Here is a 23,760-nt window from a genome sequence, read left to right as displayed (position 1 = left end):
CCCAATCAAGCGCTTGATGGAGGTGGGCGCAAGGGAGAGCTTCTTGATGTGAGGGACCGGCGGGCATGAGGCCCTCTCCCCGGGGCCCTCTAGGTGGTGGTCGGGTTCTGTGGCTCTGCGTGGGCGGGGCAGACTTGCACCTGCAACGTGGCCACCTCATGATCCACTGCAGGCTGCCTTCCTCTTGGTCCCTGCAGGGTGCTGCAGGCCAACCCCCAGTCCTGGTCCTCTTGCCTCAGCTTCCACGTCAGCTTGCTCAACCAGAGGGCAGCAACAGCGGGTCACGCCAGCCTGGCCAGCAGGGCTAAGGGGTGCAGGGATGCCGGCCGGGGTCCTCTGGATGCACTCTCGCCAGGCCTGCCCTCGGGGCCAGGTTGACGTACGGGCCTGTGGAGCAGAAGGAGCAGCCCTGATGTCAGGAACATACTCAAATACTGCCTCCAGGACAGTGGCTAGAATTGTATCCCCCGCCCCGGCCCCCAGGGAACTCGGGACCCATCTTCTCTTCCCAGAGATAAAGCTCTGGCACAGCAGACAGTCCGCATCTGCTCCCCTGCCCCTGACCCTATAGCCGGCGGGGGGTGTGGGGGAGAAGGGGGCCTGCCGGTCGTGATGCGCTGAAGTAGAACGTGCCCATCGACTCCACCGATTGGGCGTCGGCAAGGGGTCCAGAGGCCCCAGGAAGAGGTGGAGACTTGGGCCTGCTGAGGGAACCAGACCAGGACCTGCGGGAGCACCCAGGACGCCGTGGCACAAAACGCAGGCTCCTCAGGGCAGGATCCAGAACGAATGCGCAGGCGTCCGAGCGTGGTTCCGAGGCCCCGCCCGCATTGGTGGGGGCGGGGCCCGCAGGCCGCTGAACACCGCCGTTGGTAGCCGGTTCTGAGTATCTCCCCGTGTGTCTCCGTGTTCTTTTTCATGGAATGTTTCTCTGTACGTCCCTTTTTGTCTCTGGAGGTCTCTACTAAGAAATGGCTGCGACCCCAAGTTCCTGCCTTGGAGCCATCGGTGAAATGAGGACATCTGGCATCAGGTGTTCCCTGTTGTTGTTAGGTGCCGTGGAGTCAGTTCCGACTCACAGCAACCTTATGTACTACAGAAGGAAACACTGCCCGGTGCTGCAGCATTCTCACTGTCACTGCTATGCTTGAGCCCATTGTTCACTAAGGAGTATTAGCAGAGCAGGAACGCCAGCTCTTGGCGCCATGGCACAACACATGCGCACTTACTCCAGCCTCTGTGGGCGGGGCTAGAGGCCCACGCCTGCGCAGCACCAAAGATGCTAAAGGAGCGCGCCCCGCCCGTGTCGTTACACATGCGCAGGACACTGGCTCCTCAACTGACGAATAGCAAGGCCGCAGGCTGCCCCGCCTTTCTCTAAACTGGATTTGCGGACCTGCAAGTTTTACGCATGCGTACTAGCTGCCCGGCAGGGCGCCCGACTTCTTGAGGGCTCAGGCCGGGAACCGTTACACGCCTGTTTCTCTCTTCTTTCCCTCCTCGCGAAGTAACTGCAGGGCGGAAGTGCATTGCGCAGGCGTGTTGCAGGGGGTCGCGCCCCTGGCAAGGTTTGGTCCAATCATCGGCCCAAGCGCCGAAGACGCCAGCACCTCCGAGCTGAGAGGAAATGGCGGGAAGGTCGGGGCTTTCGAATGCGGAGCTCGCAGGAGCCATGGACCGGTCTGAAAAAGGCGGAGGTAGTGGCGGGAGGCCGACGAGGGCCTTCTTGGTAACTGGGTTGGAAAAGACTCGGGGTGCGGGGTCCGAGCGCGCTCCAGCTGGGCGGGTGCGCGGACGCTGGGCCGTTCCATCTTTGGGATGAAAGTGACTGAAAACCATTCTAAGTTTTTTTATTGTAAAAAAACGTTGATCGTTCTTCAAAGAGGAGGGAATAGTTTATTTGACTCATTTAACTTGCATTGTATTTTGCTCCTTTGAGTTTTTGCTGAGGCAATTTAAGTAGTTTTCGTGAGAATTTCCGTATGAGTATCTACAAACAAAAAAAATAAAAGGGCTTTTCCCTTGAAGTGCACACCTAAGGGAATCCTCATCTTAACGGCCAGTCCACAGCCAGAGTTCCCTGTTGCCCCAGATGTCCCTACTGTGCCTGGTTTGCTTGGAGACCAGACTGTCTTTCCTTCGGGCAACCAGGGAAAGGAGGGACACGCAGCTTGTTCACATTGTACTAAAATTGAGGAATTGCAGCCCAGCAAGGAGATGAAAAACAGAAAAATCTCCCCAGTGTGTTCTTTGGGAATTTTGAACCGTAGAATGCTGTAGTCAACGCGCTTGTTGATCACTGTCTCGATACTTACCTGCGCCAGTGCCTGCTTGACACATGCGGGTGCTTGGTAGTGTTTTTACAAAATAAATGTTTGAATAATGAAATAAGTTTAGCACAGATAGCTCTCTTAGAGTAGGACTTGACACCCAGTGACAGGCCTAAGGACAAAGAGAAAAATAAACTGGACAGATCTATGTATATCCCATTTTTTAAAGCACCTGCTGTGGTCTCCACTCACCATGCCGTAGAAGTCTCTTAGTGTCACGGTATCAAGTTACTCAAATAAGCTAATATATTTAAATAAAGGTTTTTTCAACTTCAACAGCAAAGGAAGAAATTTAAATTTTCAGTCCATCGGATTATTTCAGAAAGGGAAGCAGGGTGATGTCTGATGTCAGTGACCCTGTGGGGACACATGCCTCCCCATACTGAGCTGGTAGGAATACCAGTGGGTAAAGGTTTTGCAGTAACACATCTGGCAGGATTTTTAACATTTAAATTGATTTTTCCTTTTTCAGTCACCTTCCTAGCGGATCACACAAAACACACAGATTCTGCCCCACTGGTGGTAGCAGAAAATGGGAAAGGAATGGATAAATCAAAGTATACTCATGCACACTGTGAAATACCTGGTGGTGGATTTCTAAAATAAGAAATTTAATTAAAATTAAGTTAAATATTAATTAAAGTTAATTTTTACATTATTGGATATATTTATACTCACAGATGATTGTCAGAGGACATATTTTTATGAAAGAAAAGTAATTGGAAAAATTATGTTTATAAGAGTGCTGTGTGTTGCACAGAAAAATGTTTGGAGGCTGCGTTCTTAATTTATGATTCTGGGGAGTGGATTTTGATTTAGAGGGTGGTGCGGAGGTGAAGGGTCATTTTGAATCATATGGTTTGATTTTTTTATTAAGAAAATGTAGGTAGTACTTGTAGTTTAAAGTCAGGAAAGGTGTGCATCAGGGTCGTATCCTTTCATCATACCTATTCAATCTGTATGCTGAGCAGATAATCTGAGAAGCTGGATTATATGAAGAAGAACGGGGCATCCGGATTGGAGGAAGATCCATTAACAATCTACGTTATGCAGATGACAACCTTGCTTGCTGAAAGTGAAGAGGACTTGAAGCACTTACTGCTGAAGATCAAAGACTACAGCCTTCAGTATGGATTACACCTCAACATAAAACCAAAAACCAAAAAAACCAAACCTGTTGCTGTCGAGTCAATTCTGACTCATAGCGACCCTGTAGGACAGAGTAGGACTGCCCCATAGAGTTTCCAAGGAGCACCTGGTGGATTTGAATTGTCAACCTTTTGATTAGCAGACATAGCACTTAACCACTATGCCACCAGGGTTTCCCCTCAACATAAAACAAAAATTCTCACAACTGGGCCAATAAGCGGCATCATGATAAATTGAGAAAAGATTGGAGTTGTCAAGAATTTTATTTTTCTTGGATCCACAGTCGACACCCATGGAAGCAGCAGTGAAGAAATCAAAAGACACATTGCATTTGGCAAATCTGCTAAGAAAGACCTTTTTAAAGTCTTAAAAACAAAGATGTCTTCTTGAAGTCTAAGGTATTCCTGACCCAAACCATGGTGTTTTCAGTTGCCTTATAGGCATATGAAAGCTGGACAACTAATAAAAAAGACTGAAGAAGAATTGACACCTTTCAATTATGGTGTTAATGAAGAATGTTGAACATACCATGGTATGCCAAGAGAATAAACAAATCTGTCTTGGAAGAAGTACAGCCAGAATGCTCCTTAGAAACAGGAATGGCAAGACTACATCTCGCATACTTTGGACATGTTATCAGGAGGGATCAGTCCCTAGAGAAGGATTTTAAGCTTGGTAAAGGGTCAGCGAAAAAGAGAAAGACCCTCGATGAGATGGATTGACACAGTGGTTGCAACAATAGGCTTAAACGTGACAATGATTGTGGGGATGGTGCAGGAACAGCCAGTGTTTTGTTCTCTTGTACATAGGGTCACTGTGAGTCAGAACCAACTTGACAGCACCTAACACCAACAATAACTTGTGGAATATTAAAATGTAAAGGAGAAGGGGGGAATTTTTGAATGCCATTTGAGGAGCAGATGTTAATATTTATCACTGTTAATACCTTCGTTTCAATTGTTGTACCATTGGTTACCACATAGAGAGTACTTCAAAACATCACACTGGAATATTAAGGGGTAGTGGGGCATTACACCTGTAACTTATTCTCAAGGCTCAAAAATGTTAGCAAAAATGTTAACTCGGAATATAAGTGAAGGGCGTATAGGAGCTGTGTGTCCTATTTCTGCAACTTTTACGTAAATTTGAAGTTATTTTAAAATAAAAAGTTAAAAGGAGGTGGTTCATACTACACAGGCTGTTTTTTACCCTGAATTTTTATTCTTAACAAGATACTGGTTGGTCCATTTAGCAGATAGTTACAGATCTCCTACTCTGTTCTTTACCTTGTGACTACTAGAAATGCAATGGAGAATAAAAACAGTGGTGAGATCACTTTCTAGTCTATTCGTAATAATACATGGATAAATGGTTGCCCAAACCAACTGTAAAAGTCACTTTGAAAACCACCAGGGATTTGAATATGTTCTGGGTGCTAAATGATTTTATGGCATTATTGTTCATTTTGATGTGATTTGGGGATTAGGGTTCGTAAGAAATTGTCCTTAATTTTTAAAGATGCATCCTGAAGTATTTGGGGATCAAGTGTCAAGAAGCCTTGGGCTTATTTGAAAAGACTTCAGCAAAGGGAAAAAATAACCCGACACAAATATGGCATATCTAGGTGATGATTGAGCTGAGTTTATTACAGTATAGTTTCTACTTGTATCTGTGTAAAATTTTTTATTATACGAGTTCTGATCATTAAAGTTGTCAACTCAGCTGGGCCATGATTCTCAGTGGTTTGGTAGTTATGATGTAGTTTGGCAGTCATATAATGAAGTAATAACTTCCAGGGTGAGATCTGATAATAATGTGATCATCTGATATAATGGTATCTGCTGTGAGTAGCCAGTAGTTGAAAGGGAGCTTCCTTGGGGGTGTGGCCTGCATCCAATATAGGTGGACTTTCTGGCAAGGGTTGAGGCCTTTTGCTGGCTCTGGATCCTGCATTTTGCTCCTGTTTGCCTGACCTCCAGCTCCTGGGACTTGAGCTAGCAGCTTACTTGCTGATCTTGGAGTTTGTCAGCCTCCACAGCCTGTGAGCCAGAGGCCTGTTGTCTGACCTGCTGATTTGGGTTCATCAGCCCCTACAGCTGTGCAAGTCAGGAGAAGCCTCCAGCCTGACCCACGGACTTGGGACTTACCAGCCTCTACAACTGCATGAGCTATTTCCTTGATATAAATCTCTTTCTATAGCTATTTATCTGTATACAGGTATATATGATATGTATACATGCTTCACTGGTGTTCCTTCTCTAGAGAACTCAACCTGAGACATTTGGTACCAGGAGTTGGTTGTCTTAAGATATTCCTTCTAAAGTGAAGGATAAGTTATTGCATCTGGTGCCTCCAGCAGCTAAATAGGAGGCACAACACCTAGTGGGCCTCTTTGGATTTTGGAGGCAACATACCCCTCATTTGGGTATGCTACTCTGGCCTATTATCAAGTGGCTGGAAAAGCTGCTAATTTTGAGTGGGGCCCAGACCAAGAAAAGGCTCTACAATAGATTCAAGTTGCCACACAAGTGGATGTGCCACTTAGGCCATATGATCCGGCTGATCCAGTGGTGCTTGAAGTGTCAGTGGAAGATAGAGATGCTGTTTGGAGTCTTTGGCATGCCCCTATTGGTGAATCGCAGCACAGACCATTTGGATTTTCAAGCAAAGCCCTGCCATCCTCTGCAGATAACTACTCTCCTTTTGAGAAACAGTTTTTGGCTTGTCACTGGGCCTTAGTAGAAACTGAACACTTAACCATGGGCCACCAAGTCACCATGTGGCCTGAGCTGCCCATCATAAACTGAGTGTTGTCTGACCCACAGAGTCGTAAAGTTGGATGTGCACAGCAGCACGCCATCATTTAATGGAAGTGGTATATACGAAATCGAGCTCGAGCAGACCTGAAGGTACAAGTAAGTTGCATGAGAAAGTGGCCCAGGTGCCCGTGGTCTCCACTCCTGTCACATTACCTTCTATCTCAGTCTTCACCTATGGCCTAATGGGGAGTTCCTTATGATCGGTTGACTGAGGAAGAGAAAACTAGGGCCTGGTTTACAGATGGTTCTGCAAGATATGCAGGCACCACTCGAAAATGGATGGTGGCAGCACTATAGCCCTTTTCTGGAACCTCCCTGAAGGACAGTGGTAAAGAGAAATCCTCCCAATGGACAGAACTTAGAGCAGTGTACCTGGTTGTTCACTTCGCTTGGAAGTAGAACTGGCCGGATGTGCAACTGTATACTCATTCATGGGCTATGGCCAATGGTTTGGCTGGATGGTCAGGGACTTGGAAGGAACGTGATTGGAAAATTGGAGACAGGCAGGTATGGGGAAGAAGAATATGGATAGGCCTCTCTAAATGGGCCAAAGAAGTGAAGATATTTGTGTCTCGTGTGATTGCTCACTAAAGGGTGACCTCAGCAGATAAGGATTTTCACAGTCAAGTGGATAGGATGACGCATTCTGTGGAAATCAGTCATCCTCTTTCCCTAGCCACTCCCATCATTGTCCAATGGGCTCATGAACAAAGTGGACATGGTGGCAAAGATGGAGGTTATACATGGGATCAGCACCATGGACTTACACTCCCCAAGGCCGACTTGGCTACAGCTCCTGCTGAGTGCCAAATCTGCCAGCAGCAGAGACCAACACTGTTTCAGATATGGCACCATTCCTCAAGGTGATCAGCCAGCAACCTTGTGGCAGGTTGATTAGAATGGACGGCATTCATCATGGAAAGGGCAGGATTTTGTTCTTCCTGGAATAGACACTCCAGATAATGATTTGCCTTCCCTGAATACAGTGCATCTGCCAAAACTACCATCTGTGGCCTTACACAATGCGTTGTACACCTCATGATGTCCCACACAACATTACCTTGGATCAAGGGACTCACTTCACAGCAAGTGAAGTGCAGCAATGTGCCCACGCTCATGGAATTCACTGGTTTCACCATGTTCCCCATCATCCTGAAGCAGATGGCTTGATAGAATGATGGAATGGCCTTCTAAAGACACACTTATGGTGCCAGCTAGGTGTCGGTTCCTTGCAGGGTTGGGGTGATGTTGTCCAGGAGGCTGTATATGCTCTTAACCAGCATCCAGTATATGGTGCTGTTTCTCCCATAGCCAGGATTCATGGATCCAGGAATCAAGGGATAGAAATGGGAGTGGCATCACTCACTATTACCCTTAGTGACCCACTCATAAAATTTTTGCCTCCTGTCCCCATGACCCTATGTTCTGCAGGTCTAGAGGTCTTAGTTCCAAAGGGAGGAATGCTCCCACCTGGAGACAACTGATTCCATTGTACTGAATGTTAAGAATGCCACCTGGCCACTTTGGGCTCCTTATGCCTCTGGACCAACCAGTAAAGAAAGGAGTTACCATACTGGCTGGTGTGAATGATCCCGATTACCAAGAAGAAATCGGATTGATAGTATATAATAGAGGTAAAGAAGAGTATGTCTGGAATACAGCAAATCACTTACGGTGTCTCTTAGTACTATCAAGCCCTGTGATTAAAGTCAGTGAAAACTGCAGCAGCTCAATTCTGACATGGCTACTAATGGCTTCAGGAATGAAGGTCTCAGTAACGCCACGAGGCAAAGGACTGAAACCAGCTGAGGTGCTTGCTGAGGGCAAAGGGAATACAGAATGGGTGGTGGAGGAAGGTAGGTCTAAATACCTGTTACGACCACGTGTGACCAGTTGCAGAAATGAGGACTATAATTGGTATGAGTATTTCTTCCTTGTATGCATGCATCAAATGTTTTTGTTTTCTTCATTAGTAAAATATAAGATATAAACATGGGTAGTGTATTTTTGGTTGTACATGTTAGGTGCATGTCTTTATTCAGAGATTATGTGTGGTTTAAGGAGATGTATACAGGTGCCAGGTTGACAAGGGGTGGACTGTGATCGTTAAGGTTGTCTGGCAACTTGGCTGGGCCATGATTCTCAGTAGTTTGGCAGTCGTATTATGACCTAATAACCTCCATGATGAGATCTGATATAATGTGATCACCTGCATGATGGGATCTACTGTGAGTAGCCAGTCAGTTGAAAGGGAGTTTCCTTGGTGGTGTGGCCTGCACCCAATATAGGTGGACTTTTTGGCAAAGCTTGAGGACTTTTGCTGGCTCTGGATCCTGCAGCTGGCTCCTGTTCATCTGACCTCCAGTTCTTAGGACTTGAGCTACCAGCTTACTTGCTGATCTTGGGATTCATCAGCCTCTGCAATCTGTGAGCCAGCATCCTGCCAGCTTACCTCCCAATTTTGTTGGCCTCCACAGCCTTTGAGCCAGAGGCCTGTTGTCTGACCTGCCAGTCTTGGGTTCGCCAGCCCCTGCAGCTACGTGAGTCAGGAGAAGCCTCCAATCTGACCCACAGACCCACAGACTTGGGACTTTCCAGCCTCTACAACTGCATTAGCCATTTCCTTGATATAAATCTCTCTCTCTCTCTAATATATATGTATAACATGTATATACATACATGCATAGAAGCTAGTTTTGTTTCTCTAGAGAACCCAGCCTAAGACACAAAAAGAAAAAAGTCAAATACGCCTTCCTTTGTCATTATTTGAGTAGATTTACTTTTTAAAGAAATACACATTTCACATATATTTCTAACAGATCAGTAATCTTTAAAACAAAAACAAAATAACCCATTGCTGTCAAGTTGATTCCGACTCATAGCAACCTTACAGAACAGAGTAGAACTTCCCCATAGGTTTTCCAAGGAGCAGCTGGTGGATTTGAACTGCCGACCTTTTGCTTAGCAGCAGAGCTCTTAACTTCTCTATCACAAGGGCTCCCTTTAAAAAAAAGTACAATACTATTATCACATCTAATTAATGGCAACAGTTCCTTTATTTTATCAAATATCTAATCATTTTTCAAATTCCACTGATAATCTCATAAATATTTTTTATGATGCATTTGCGTTAATCATGATCCAGATATGGTCCATTCATGTGATAGGCTGATATGTGTTTCAGGTCCCTTTTAATCTGTAAGGGTATTCCTTTCTCTTTTTTTCCCTTGAAATTTGTTAAATAAATTGGGTTGTTTGCCACTTGGAATTTCCCATGGCTACACAGTGCTAATTGTACCCTCACATGTCATTTAACATGTTTCTCTGTCTCTGTATTTCCTCTGAATTGGTATTTAGGTAACAGAGGTTTAAATACAGGTTTCATTTTTTTGTCAAGAATTTTTAAAGGGTAATAATGTGTTTTTTTTTTTATGTCTCCTATTATTCCCTTGCATTATTTCATTGGCAAGGTTTGACAAAAGATTGAACAGTGGTGAGGGAGTGCCTTTCTTCTGCCATTGAGTTTTATTAAGGGGGATATCTGTGGTATTACTTTATCCTTTATGGAAAAGCTAACCAGTAAAGGGCCCCAATTCATTTCTTGTGACCTCTCCACCTCAGGACAAGGAGGGAGACAGCACTCTTGGCTGGAGACCTGCCGTCGGTTTGCCTCACCCCCAGCCAGGGCTGTCCAACCCATCCTCAGTCCTTTCACACTTTCTGGTACTGAAAGTTTTGGTTTTGTTTCCACAGGGCAGGCCAAGTCCTCAAAGAAAATTGATGACTTGATGGAAATGGTGAAAAAGCTCCAGAAAGGTCATGCATCTCCTCCGTGTCTGATGTCCACCCTGGGGTTTGGGGCCAGGCAGACGTCGGTTCAATTCCCAGCCCCACAATTCACAACCTAGGAAGTTATCCCATTCACTTTCTAATAAAATTTAATTCTTTAAACTAACAATGTGGCCTTAATGGTTCAAAATTATAAAGGAATAGAAGGCAAAAAGTTTCCAGCAGTCCCTTGCTGGCTACCCATTTGGCTCCCACTATACTTAGAATTAAATCCAGAAGCTTTTCTCTTCACAGCCCGCCCCCACCCTTTCCCTCCACCTCACCTATTCTCTGTTGCTCACCAGACTCTTTCCAACAACACTCCCACTTACTAGTCTTCCCACTGCTCACACCTGCAGAGCCTGCTCTCCTCACTTGATTTGGGACCCCTCAGGAGGCCTTCCCATAACCGACGAAGCACCTCCCACTCCTTCACTTTTTAACTCTTTGCCCCACTTTATTTCTCTTGACGACAATTAACCACTGCCTGACTCAGTGTTCCTATATATTTGTCCCCTGTTTTCCCCACCCAGAACGTAAATCCCTTGAGAGCCCAACACAGTACCTGTTAACAGTAGGGGTTCAGTAAATTCATGGTAAATAAAAACAACAAAGACAGGGTTGGTGCCCACCTCACCTCTGCTTGTTCTGGACAGCCAGTCGTGTCATCTCTGGCTCAAATGCTATTTTTTTTCTCTGCAGCAGGAAGCCTGGAGCCTCAGGTTGAGGTCCTGATCAACCGGATTAATGAGGTTCAACAAGGTGAGCTCAAAGACCTCAACTTTAACTGCCAACCAATAGCTACATGATTTGCAGCGCCCAGTGGAAAATGAAAATGTGGACCCCTTGTTAAAAAAATTACTAAGATTTTCGGATTTGACAGCAGAGCATTAAACCCAGCACTGGGACCTATGAGACTGCCTGGTCACACTGTTGTGACAGCTGCCCTGCTGCCAGCTAAGCCCAGCAAGAAGGGCCTGGGCCCTGGAAGGCCCTCTCCTCCCCTGCAGCGTCTGGGCCCCTCTAGGTTTGCAAGGGAGAGCGGGGCTGGCAGCTGCACTCACATAGCATCTGTCCTTCTGTCTTTGGCTTAGCCAAAAAGAAGGCCAGTGAGGAGCTAGGAGAGGCCCGGGCCCTCTGGGAAGCCTTGCAGAAGGAATTGGACTCAAGTAAGTATGCCAGGGGACATCCAGGGCTCCCCACAATGTCTCCTGATCCCTGAACTCAATCTTCCAGATACCCAGAGTCCTTACCATGGCCCACAAGACCTAGAGGAGTCCCCTGCCCCCGCTTCAGCCTTACTTCCAACAAGCTCCCACTTTGCTGGTTGAAGTGTTCCTGAGACCTCCTCCAAACAGCTCCTGCCTCAGGCCCTTTGCCAGGCTGTTTTCTCCCTGTGTCTGGAACACTCTTCCCCAGAGACTCCAGACAGCTTCCTGTTACCTCACATTACCATTCAGGTCTAATGTCCTTTCTCAGAGAGGCCTTACCTGGTCATCCCATCTGAAGATGACACCCTGCTCCCACCTAAGTCACGTGCCCCCACACTGCTGGGTAGTTTCCTCACAGTCCTTATCCCCATCTCATGTAATGTGTTTATTTCTTTCTCTTCCCTCCATGTAATAGCACGTACTTTCCACAGGATCCTTCCACCACCATCTGTAAATGTCAGGGCCCTTTGGTGCTTACAGGGAAGGTGGGCACAAGGGGGAGGGGGCTTGCTTCCTGGTGTCCACATTCAGGGTTATGGGCAGGGCTGTGACAAACTTGTGTGGCTGTGGGCACACCTGGTCCCTGATGCCTGAGTGTGTCACTGTTTTCCAGTGAATGGAGAGAAGGTGCACTTGGAGGAGATCTTGAACAAAAAGCAAGGTATTTGCAGCTGCTCAGTCTCTGTGCTTTTGCCTTTACTGCCCCCCAGAAGCCCACTTCATGCCACAGCAGTGGGAATCTTCTGAACCTGCAGTTGAGGTTACATCCCTCCTATGACCTCCATCAGATTTGTAGTAAACAATAACATCCAGTCCATTGCCCGAAAGACCTGACATGATCTGCTCAAACCCAGTGCCCTTGACAAGCTTTCATGGGCCTCCTGATTCCTCCCCCTGCAGATACACTGAGGATTCTGCGGCTGCACTGCCAAGAGAAAGACAATGAGGCACAGAGGTAAGAGGCACTGCCCAAGTCTTCCCCTGCACCCCCTCCACATTCTGGCAGAGCAGAGAAAGCAAGGGCAGTAAATCCCAGACACCCAGTCCTCACAATCTTCCATGAAATGGAGAGGCCAGACAAGCGCCTTCCCTGCTCAGTTCTCACATCAGATGGTCGTGTAAAGGGCAACTCTCACTCAGGACTATAATCATTCATTTGCCATTAAATTCCTTCAGCTGGATTTTATTCTGTGTCTTTGATTCTTCATTGTCCAGTTCTTCAGCTGCCTATTCACTCATCTGCCCATTTAGGCATCCAACCATTGACTTGTCACCCACCCACCCAACCGTCTGTCTCCATGTATCCACCATCCTTCCATCCATCCAACTTTATGTTCATCTTTCCATCTCCTGAATGCTTATTTATTTCATTTTTGTGACCAGAGGCCCCAAACCCTGACACCCTGAGGTTGGAACTATTGGGGAAAATCTGATAATTAATGTGTGTGTTTGTGCATGTGGACTCAGCCATGCCCACAGTGATCTCCCTAATCCTCACAATGATACTTCTAGGAGACAGGTACTCATATCACACCCCCCAACCACCACCACCACTTCCTAGCACCATGTTTCAGAGAAGGGAGCTGGGAGGAGAAGCACTGGGACTCAGATACAATGAGATGCAGAGCCAGGGCTCAAAGCCAGACCTGCAGTGCTTGTTATACCAAACCACTAGATCCACACATAGGCTGATGGCAGATAGGACCAGTGGGTGATGGTCTCCACAGAGCGCTCAACAGCAGAAAGCAGAAGCGTTCCATGTCAGGCGCCGCCCAGTCTTGTCCTAGGAGTCATTCAGGGAGCTTGGCTGAGGGCTCTCTGTCCCTTCCCAGGAAGCACACCACGTTGCAGGACTGCAGAGATCGGATTTCTGCCCTGAACTCCCAGATCGAGGAAGAGAAGAACAAACAGAGGCAGCTGAGGTAACCTAGGGGCTGGGATAGGGGTTATGTCAGGGATGGGAAGCTGGAAAGGAGCGGTGAGTTGAGCCTTGAAAGATCAAGCTGGGAAGGTGGGAGCATGGGCAAGGACCTCCAGGGTCTGTGCAGGGAGATTCCAGCCCCGCCAGGCATATGTATAGGGGGGTCTCGGCCCATGGCCTCTCATTCCTGTATGGCTGGCCCCCAGGTTGGATTTTGAGGACCAGCTGGAGGATCTGATGGGCCAGCACAAGGATCTCTGGGAGTTTCACGTGAGTCCCTGCCTCAGCCCTCTCAAAGCCACTCCTACCTTACACATCTTCCTTGGTGGTACCTGGTCAGACCTGCTGCCCAGGCCCAAGCCGGGGGTCATCCTCCATGCCTCCTTCCTCTGGCCTGCCACACCCAGTTCCTGAGTAGGTACTGGTGGCTGCAAAGTCAGAATCACTGTGAATCTGGTCTGTCCTGCCTCCAGTGTCGTCCTCAGAGCCAAGGTTGGGCATTCATTCATGGGCATCCATGGGTATGCCCAGCACCATCACAGGCACAGAGAAGATAGTGTTTGCCACTCTGGGCCTTGGCAGGGGGCAGAGGGGCAGGTACTGGATGCCAGACAAGAAAACAGAGGACATAGTGTTGGGAATAAGGAGCCTGCAGTGCTGTGTTGGTGTAAATCCTCCCACTGGGCCAGTTCCCACACTTGCAACAGTCCTGACCATCACAACACACCAGATATGGGTCCCTTGGGTGAGAGTTCATGGCAGAGAGAAGGGCCAGTGCAAAGGCTGTGAGGCAGGCACGCCCGAAGCTGCAGGAACCGAGATGGGGAGAGTGGTGGGAAGGGGGGCACCTGAGTGGATAAATACTGGAATAAATGAATGACTGGACCTAGGTAGGGCTTCCCTGAGGTGTGGGAAGGGGATGCTGGGAGGTGTAGACCTGCTTCATTTCTGCCCCTCAGAGACCAGAGCGGCTGGCACGGGAGATAGGCACCCTGGACAGCAGCAAGGAACAGCTGCTCAAGGAAGGTGAGGCTAGGGTTGGGGGGTGGGGTAGGCAGCCCTCACTTGCCTGACTGCCCTTTCCTGTCCATTGCCTGCCCCTTCCCACCACAGAGAAGCTGGTCCAGGTGAAGCTGGAAGACGTGAAGCATCGGCTGCGCTCCCTGTGTGGGGTTGAGGGTCCCTCGACCATCAGTGAGGGACTCTTCCTGCGCAGCAAGGAAGCTGTGGCTGCTGTGTAAGAATAGGGGGAGGTGGGTGGAGGAGAGAGAGGCAGCTGGTACTGACACCCCGCTCCGCCCCCAGGCAGCTTTTCGAGGAGGAGAACGGCAAGGCTGAGGAGCTCCTGGAGGCTGCTTCCCAGCGCCAGCAGCAGCTGCAGGAGAAGTGCCAGCAGCTGCAGGAGAAGCGCCAGAGGTGGGGATGGAGACCCCAGCCTTGGGGTGGGTGTGTCTGTGCATCTCCTTGTCCTCAGGGCTTCACGCCCTCTTGTCCTTCCGTCCTACCCCACTTCCTGTCCAGGCTGAAAGAGGAGCTGGAGAAGCATGGGGTGCAGGTTCCTGCCCAAACCTACAACACCCGAGAGGAAGGGGCCCTCCCTGGAGAGGTGGGGAGCCCAGGGAATAGGGAGGTGGGGAGGGGGCTGGAAAGCAGAAAGGCAGCTGCTGGGAAGAGGGGCCACAGCCAGGGCAAAGGTGGTGGTGAGCAAAGGGGTGGGCTAGAGGGGGTGGGTGCAGGTGCCTGTTGATTCCCACTCCCACCATGACCCCTTTCCCCTCCCAGGTACAGTGCCTGCCTCAGGCCAGCCTCAAGCCCCTCAGGGCCCACGAGGAGAAAGACTCAGAGCCATCCACTGAGTAGGGCCCAGCACCAGTCTAGTTCAGAGGACACCCCCCTATGGATCCTTGCACCCCCCTCCTCCCTGTTCCTTATTCCATGGGGCCACAGGAAATAAAGGTGCTGTTTTCATACTACCCACCTCAGCTGAGTCAGTGCTGGGGAAGGATGGGGGTGGGGCCCAAGGACCCCCTCAGCCACTGAGCCTAGGTGAAGCCTTGTCTGGGCCCTGCTCATTGGCCTCAGCTGGAGGTGCACAGCAGGTACTCAGTAAGTGCTTGAGAGCAAACTATAAAGCATACATAGTCTCAAAGCTGCCTTACCCCAAACTTCTCTCCAGCCCTCTACTGACAAAGTTAAAAAAAGTTAACATCATGTCAGCTGGCAAAGGGAAAATACTAAAGGGCCCAGACACATTTTCAGAGCTGGCAAGACATTTGAATTTGGAGCTGAGAGGCAGTAAATCGGTAACCGGTACCCCTGATAACAGATAAATTTCAAAAATCTACAGTAAACATATTTATAGGTGACATGTAGAAAAGTCAGTTCAATAAAAATTTATAGATTTTGTGCTATCCTACCACATTCCAAATAGTTTTTTACAAAGGGAATTGACAAGCTCTTTCTAAAATCTATTTGGAAATGTAAAGGTGCAAGAATAGCCATGAGGATCACCAAGTAGATCTATTTGGTGAGAGGATTTTCTCTACCAAATATCAGTACATACATAAAGATACAGTAAGCAAGACATTGGCCGATAAGATGGATAAACAGACCAGGGGACTAAAGAAACAGCCCTGAGCAAGACCCTTGCCTTTTTAGACATTTAATATATGACAGAGATTACACTTCAAAGAAGGCAAACTTACCAAAGAAAGCTGCTGAGACAACTGTGTATATGGAACACATTGATCTTATACCATTTTCCCACACCGTGCACTCACATTATAGCCACCCTGCTATAGTGAACTGCCCCATAGGGTTTCCAAGGAGTGCCTGGTAGATTCAAACTGCCCACCTTTTGATTAGTAGCTAAACTCTTAACCACTACATTATGTCCAGGAGCAGTAAATAGCCAAATACAAAAGCAAATTATAAAACAATCAGAAGTTATTATGGGGAAAAGGAATTATCTCTTCAAAGTTACATAATGGACCACAAAGCTGCTATGCACGTGGAGGTTAGGGTGGCAGCTGAGGAATTTAAGACTACAGGCCCAGCGAGTTTCGAGCAGTCAGCAAAGATTCCAGCACGCAGTAGACAGCACCCCCTCCCCAAGTGGCAGCCACTGGCAGTCCACTGTGGTGGCTGGAACCTACTTGGCTGCCTAGGTGACCAGCTACAGGAACTGCTCGGCATCAGGAGATGCCAGCCTTGCTTCTGCCACAGGGCAAGAATGTGCAAGCTCTCCACCTTTTCACTTCAGAGATGCGGATCCACTGCCTGGGGCCCCTGGGAATGAGACCACAAAGTGACCTCCCTCCTCAGTAAACCTGGGTTCTGGCTGCACACATCCTGCATCCAGGCCCTCCCCTTCCCACCTTTAGGGCCTAGATCCCTGCCAACCCATGGAGTGCTCAGCAAACAGGGAAGGGGGTCACTACATATGGCACCTGGATCACTACTGGCCTTCATGGGACTTCTATGGGGAGGGGGCTCCCATGGTTGAATGGACCGTAGTTTTTCTCCTGGGACAAGAGCCTGTGCTCTGACTAGCTCCCCACCTGTCTCCCCAGATGGCAATCCAGCTTCTCGGGTGCTTTGGGGCTTTACTGGTGGTTGGCATTTTCCTGGCTTGGTGTAAAGCATCAATAAAAACCAATACTCAGGGCGTTCTGCTAAGAATGCTGCTAAGCTGATGGCTGCTTCTGTGCCCATTTATTGCTGTCTATCTGGAGTCGCTAGTTTCTCACCTTGATGTAAACTTCACTCACTTGCTAAACCCAGTGGGGAAAGGGGGCTGCTGTCTCCCTTGAGGATGTGGATCTGAACTCCTTGAAGTGGACTGGACTTTATATGCGCTGAGGTTGCGGTATTAGGGGCACAAACATTTAGAATTGTAACATCACCCTAGTTGAGTGACTTTGTTATCATTAGAAATTTTACTCTGCCTCCAAAAATGCTTTCTGCCTTAGTATCAGCTCTGCCTGGAGTAAGCATAGCTATTTAGGCTTGTGTTTCCATAACATATCCATACCCGTTTCATTCACCAAATCTTCATCTTCTGTTGAAGGTCTGACTTGTAATCGGCACGTGGGGGTGTGGCCAGGGTGGTAGAGCCAGGGGTGACTGCAGGCCTGTTGCCAGCTCGGGCAGGAGCAGCTGCAACCTGAGCCCTGTCACTAGGTTTGCGGCCTGGTCTCCTGGGATGGCCCAGGGCACTTAGAAGTGTTCTACCCTGGATGGGTACCTTGCAGAAATCTAAATTTAATAAAAATCCAATCGGAATTCTAGAAGGGCTTTTGGATGGGGAAAGGAAATGGACTCTGAATAAAATATCATTACTAAGAGTCAATGTAAAGGGGAGACTTACTCTGCAATATATTAAAAACACTGTAAAGCCACTGTGGTTTAAACATTATCATGTTTATGCACCAAAACCCCAAACCCACTGCTGTTGAGTCTATTCTGACTCATGGTGACCCTATGAGTATCTGCAAATAGTTTAAAAGGGGGGAAAAAAAAGTTCACCACCCAGGTAAATACCAGTCAGGACTCGCATTACAAACGGTGACCCTATTCAACTGAGTTTAAGCAAAAAACAGCCATTGACACAATGGCAATCGCAGGGGAAGGCAGGTGGTGTGGAACTCAGGTGTCAGGACTTTTAGACCATCAGGACACACTGCTCCCTTCCTCTCTCCACCCCTGGAAACACAGATTTCTCAGGGTCACAAACACACAAAAACAGGCCTGAGATCACCACCGGTTAGGCAAGTCACAGGATACCACAGCTCAAGGCTGCGATATGCAACCAGATGACGTGTGAATAAATATCAGTGTCCAGCAGAATAACCACCTTTTCCTGTCTCTTTTTGAGAATACTTTTCCAAGACATGCCACAAAATCATTCTCCTAATGCTTCACTTCCCCATGCATCTGTCAGTTTGCTGTATGTGGGAGGTTTCGCATTGCTGTGATGCTGGAAGCTATGCCACCAGTACTCAAATACTGGCAGGGCCACCCATGGTGGAGAGATTTCAGCTGGGCTCCAGACAAAGACCAGGAAGAAGGACGGGGCAGTCTACTTCTGAAAAAAAAAAAAAAAAAAGCCAATGAAAACCTTATGACTAGCAGCAGAATGTTGTCTGATATACTGCAGGAGGATGAGCCCCTCAGGTTGGAAGGCACTCAGAAGATGAGTGCAGTTCATTGACAGGGAAATCCCGGAAATTCAGGCCGGATTCAGAAGAGGACATGGAACAAGAGATCATTGCTGATGTCAGATGGATCCTGGCTGAGCATAGAGAGTATCAAAAAGATATTAACGTGTGTTTTATTGACTATGTAAAGGCATTCAACTGTGTGGATCATAACAAATTATGGATAACACGGCAAAGAATGGAAATCCCAGAACACTTAATTGTGCTCATGATGAACTTGAACATAGATGAATGACTTGTATATAGTCATTTGAACAGAACAAGAGGATACTGTGTGGTTTAGTCAGGAAAGGTGTGTGTCAAGGTTGTATCCTTTCACCATACTTATTCAATCTGTATGCTGAGCAAATAATCCATGAAACTGGATGATATGAAGAAAAATGCATCAGTATTGGAGGAAGACTCATTAACAACTTGTGATATGCAGATGACACAACCTTGCTTGCTGAAAGTGAAGAGGACTTGAAGCACTTACTGATGAAGATCAAAGACTACAGTCTTTAGTATGAATTGCACCTCAACATAAAGAAAACAAAAATCTTCACAACTGGATCAATAAGCAACATCGTGATAAACTGAGAAAATACGCTGTCAAGAATTTCATTTTACTTGGATCCACAACATTCATGCAACCAACAGTCAAGAAATCAAACAACATATTGCATTGGGCAAATCTGCTGCAAAAGACCTCTTTAAAGTGTTAAGAACTTTATGACACGTTAAGGACTAAGGTGTGCCTGACCCAAACCAAGGTGTTTTCAGTCGCCTCATAGGCATGTGTCCCCAGGAACGTGCAATCCTCATGATGACAGATATTCTTGCCAACCAGGAAGCCCCAAACCTACTTCCATGTTCAGCACCTTTTACTTAACTGTATAGTCTTCATCGGGGCCTCGTTGCACAGTCATGCTCAGTAGAATCACTGAATACACATGCTTGACTAAATCAGGTCCTCCTCCCTTCCCAAGGTTAGCTGACTAGGTATGGTCTTTGTGGCTCCCATTCACTTGCACAAAATTTCAAGCATTGGCTGGCTGTTTTAGATAACTAAGACACCTCGATTGCTAGGGAAATTCCAAGGGTTACCTTCAGGATCCAAATACCAAGGCCAAATAGAGTTGTCTGACAGGAGGTATGCAAAACAAAAACCACACCAAGCCTCTTAAGCAGCCAAGTGCTTTAACCACTGCACCATCTGGGTTCCTTGAGGAAAGGAACAAAGGAGAACTTTTCCTTCCAGAGACTATTTTTCATTGAGTAGAGTGGAATAGCACTATTGTTCACAGGCGCTTACGTTAACTCAGGTTTAAGCTGTTAGTAATTAAGAGTCTCATTTTTGCATTTTTATGTGAACATTCAGCCCCACTGCCTGGCTGTGTTAGCTGCAAACTTTACTTAAAAGTTTGGTAATAATAGTCATAAAAGTGTACATATACTAGGAAAGAGTAGGAGAAAATATATGTAGAACAGCACTTTAAACTTAATAAATTTAACAAGCCATCAAGAGATAATAGTGGCATGCAATGTGGGAAATCTTAATGTAAATCACAATCTAATCTCTATTAAAAGTACATGGTATGCTGTGCTCAGTAAAGTTACTCTGAGCTCCATTTAACAAAATTGCTGTTAACAAAGGATACTTATATGCATGAACCCTACAAACCTCATACATTTGCTGTCCTGAGTTGAATTTTTTGTGCTTAAAAATAATAGCAATAATATTCACAGGGAAGATGTTAATCTCTAATTTCCCCCAGAAGAAAACCACTGGTCTATAGTCAACTATTTTGTCATATTTCCAATGAAAAAATTAACATTTCGATTTGAAAATTTTCATCTGCTTTACCTAAATTGACAGTTTTCCCTTCATTACAAATGTTCTGAGATATATAATAAAGTCCGAAGTCTTGTTGAAAACTTTGCTGCATTAAAAACATCTATACAGTTTCAATTCATTCTCAGTTACCTAATGCTCAATGGCATGTCCCTATCTGGTAAATTTTCCTGGATGTGTTGCTTTGTTTCTCCCCACAAGTTTTTTGACTTTTACATTAATTGACTTGGGAATGAAAGATGGTACAACAGGTTTCTTTCCTGTGTGAATTTTCTGATATACAAGGAGTAGTAACTTCTCACAGAAGTATATTAGCTACAGTAGGCTGGTTCTGTTGCAGTGCGAACAGATCAAAAGATCAAAATATGGAATGTCTCAACAGGGTACTTATTTCTCATTCAAGTGAAGTACAAATGGGGTCTTTGAGATAGAGGTAACAAGACTCTGCCATTCCTCATCAATTCCTCTGTCTTAAGTGACGGTTGCTATCTTCAGCCTACACCTCCCAAGGTCACCTTGGAGGTTGTCTCCAGTCTCACAGGGGATGAGAGATAAGGAAGAACTGCATGGAATATTTTTGTGAGGTAGCCCTAGAAGTGATGTACATCACTTGTGCTCATATTTCATAGCAAGAACTGTTACATGGTCCCACCCACGGTAAAGGGAGACTGAGAAATGTAGGCTGTGTGTCCAAAAGGAAAAGAAAGTGAGTCTTAGTGAACACACAGCCTCTCTCTGCCACAAAGGATTTCTCCTCCACGTGAGTTCTCTGATGTTTGTTGAGGTGCGACTTCTGGCAAAAGGTTTTCCCACATTCCTTACCTTCATTGGACTTCTCCCCTGTGTGAGTTCTCTGATGTTTGCTGAGGGTTAACTTCTCACAGAACGTTTTCCCACACTCTATACACTCAAAGGGCTTCTCCCCTGTGTGAGTTCTCTGATGTACAGTGAGTTTTGACTTCTGGTAGAAGGTTTTTCCACATTCATTACACTCATAGGGTTTTTTCCCCAGTATGAGTTCTCAGATGGACAGTGAGTTTTGGCTTCACACAGAAGGATTTCCCACACTCATTACATTTATAAGGTTTTTCTCTTATCTGTGTTCTCCGATGTACAGTTAGGGAAGGCCTGTGACTGAAGGATTTCCCACATTCCTCACATTTGTAGAGTTTCTCTCCCGTGTGCGTTCTCTGATGTGCAGTGAGGACCGACTTCTCGTGGAAGGTTTTACCACACTCAACACATCCATGAGGTTTCTCCCCATTATGAGTTCTCTGATGTACAGTGAATGTTGACTTCTTGCAGAATGTTTTTCCACACATACTACACTCACAGGGTTTCTCCCCAGTGCGGATTTTCTGATTCACTGTTAAGTCTGACTTATGGCAGAAGGATTTTTCACATTCATTATATGCATCTGTGTGTTCATTATTTCCTCTTTGTGTTCTCTGATGTGTTATAAGGGTTGTTTTGCTAATGATGGTTCTTTCACATTCGCTACATTTATAGGGTTTCTCCCCAGTGTGTGTTTTCTGATGTTTAGTGAGGTTAGACTTTTTACAGAAAGTTTTCCCACAGATATTACATTCAAAAGTTTTCTCTCTTAAGTGACTCTGAAGCTGAGTAAGGTATAATTTCTTAATGAAATCATCCTCACTTGAATTACATTTGTGGTGTTTCTCCTCCAAGCGAGGTCTATGAGGATGAAAGAGTGCTGGCTGCTCACAAAAGGTTTTCTCACATTCATCACATTTACATTGATTCTCACCTAGGTGAGTTTTCTCTTGGACATCACAGGCTTTTGCATATTCATCGTTATGTACAGGATTTCTCTTCTGCATGAGCCCTCCTGTGTGTAAAGAATGCTGCCTCCTTATCAAAGGCCTTCCCTCGTCTACTATGTTCAAAAGGCTGCTGCAGAGTTTGAGTCTTCTGTTGATGAATAAGGCACTAGCTATACCTGAAGCATTTCCCAATTAAATCATGGTTGTAAGGTTTCTCTCTAGCACACAGTGCATCAGGGTCAACAAGGAGGAGTAAGGCCTTACAAACATTAAACCCCTCCAGCCTTATTCCTGAATAGCTTCCATTACTTATAACCAATTGATAAATATGGTTTGAACTCTTTCCACAAGTTACTTTTCTTAAAGAAAAAGGGTTTGTGCTCAAATTAAATGTTTTTCCTAATTCAACTCTCTCCTTAGTTGATGCTTTCTTGTTGATGGTCACAACTTGCCACATATCTTTGCCTTGACTTTCCCAGGTCCTCTCAATCAGGCCATCCATTTCCTGAACACCTAAAATAAGAAAAAAAAATTCTATGAGCCATCTCTAAGCATTCTGTGGAAGGGATTTAGGTGCTGGTGCTTGGTATGTGAGGTTGGCTTCTTCGTGTCAGTTCCAGTGTCCCAGTGTGAAAATCATCCTCAGTGTATTTTTTGGTTGTTGTGTTTTAAATTCCTTAGGTTCAGACTAAGCAGAAACAGAAAAAGGATAAACTGTAAATGTGTGCACACACATTTCTGGACACATTACAGCTAAGGCCTTCAAAACTGCTTAGATGTGGGAAAGTAAGCTCATGAAACAGATGAAGATATCTCATTTATGAAAAACTGTTTCAGGGACAGGAAGCACACAAAGAACAGGTGAGTCAAACGAGAATGATAAATGGCACATAGTGTGAAAGGACATTAGTACACAGGGGTGTTGGGGGAAGTGTAAGGGGAAACAGTGGGATTCAGATGAGCAGAACAGAATCTACATCCACCTCACATCTGTACAGCTGCAGCAGAATCTTCACTAGTCAACTTGTTTCCAGGGCCTTTTCTATTTTATTCTGCAATGCCAATTAAATTTGTGAAAGGAATAATTTTCTTTTTCTAAAAGGAAAATCTTACAACCCAATGCTCTAAATCTAGCTATGAATCAAAAGCATACAAACATCTCACAACAAGTGGACTACCATCAGGGGACAATCGGCCTGTCATGAATGGAAGTGTGTCGTCCCAAAATACATGTTGGAATTCTAACCTCTGCGCCTGCAGATTCAATCTCATTTGGGAATAGGGGTTTCTTTGTTACGTTAATGAGCCATATCAGGGTAGGCTGTGTCCTAAACCTAATCACTGATGAGTTATAAGCAGCAGCATAGACAGAGACAAGTAAGCACAGATGGGAGAAAGATAGATGCTACACCATGTGAAGCTCACGAAGGACCCAAGTATCGCTGGCTACAAGAAACCAACATTGACTAAGAAGGACCTCCCTCTACAGCCATACTCTGAATTCAAACTTCTACCTTTCTAAAGTGTAAGAAAACCAAATTTCTGTTCTTGAAAGCCGCCCACTAGTGTCATTTCTGCTACAGCCACACCAGGGAACTATACATTGTCCCTGCTGTGTGGTCAGACCTGTGCTCTCTCCTGGGTTGGCACTTTTCCTGACTGTCC

General features: G+C 46.2%; 1 protein-coding gene across 1 annotated transcript; it reads left to right on the top strand.

The window, feature by feature from the left end:
* Positions 1-1,570: 1,570 nt before the first annotated feature.
* Positions 1,571-15,184, top strand: SYCE1 (synaptonemal complex central element protein 1). The gene is made up of 13 exons (XM_023542594.2): positions 1,571-1,697; positions 10,052-10,114; positions 10,829-10,888; positions 11,221-11,295; positions 11,951-11,998; positions 12,238-12,292; positions 13,170-13,259; positions 13,465-13,528; positions 14,218-14,284; positions 14,372-14,495; positions 14,564-14,674; positions 14,780-14,864; positions 15,041-15,184. Exons 1-13 carry the CDS (start codon positions 1,628-1,630, stop codon positions 15,116-15,118), a joined length of 990 nt encoding a protein of 329 aa, XP_023398362.1. The 5' UTR covers positions 1,571-1,627; the 3' UTR covers positions 15,119-15,184.
* Positions 15,185-23,760: the final 8,576 nt, after the last annotated feature.

Source organism: Loxodonta africana, chromosome 16 (genome assembly GCF_030014295.1).
Source record: "Loxodonta africana isolate mLoxAfr1 chromosome 16, mLoxAfr1.hap2, whole genome shotgun sequence".
Lineage (NCBI taxonomy): Eukaryota > Metazoa > Chordata > Mammalia > Proboscidea > Elephantidae > Loxodonta > Loxodonta africana.
The sequence above is the reverse complement of the archived record's forward strand: the minus strand, read 5'-3'. Positions and strand labels throughout refer to the sequence as shown.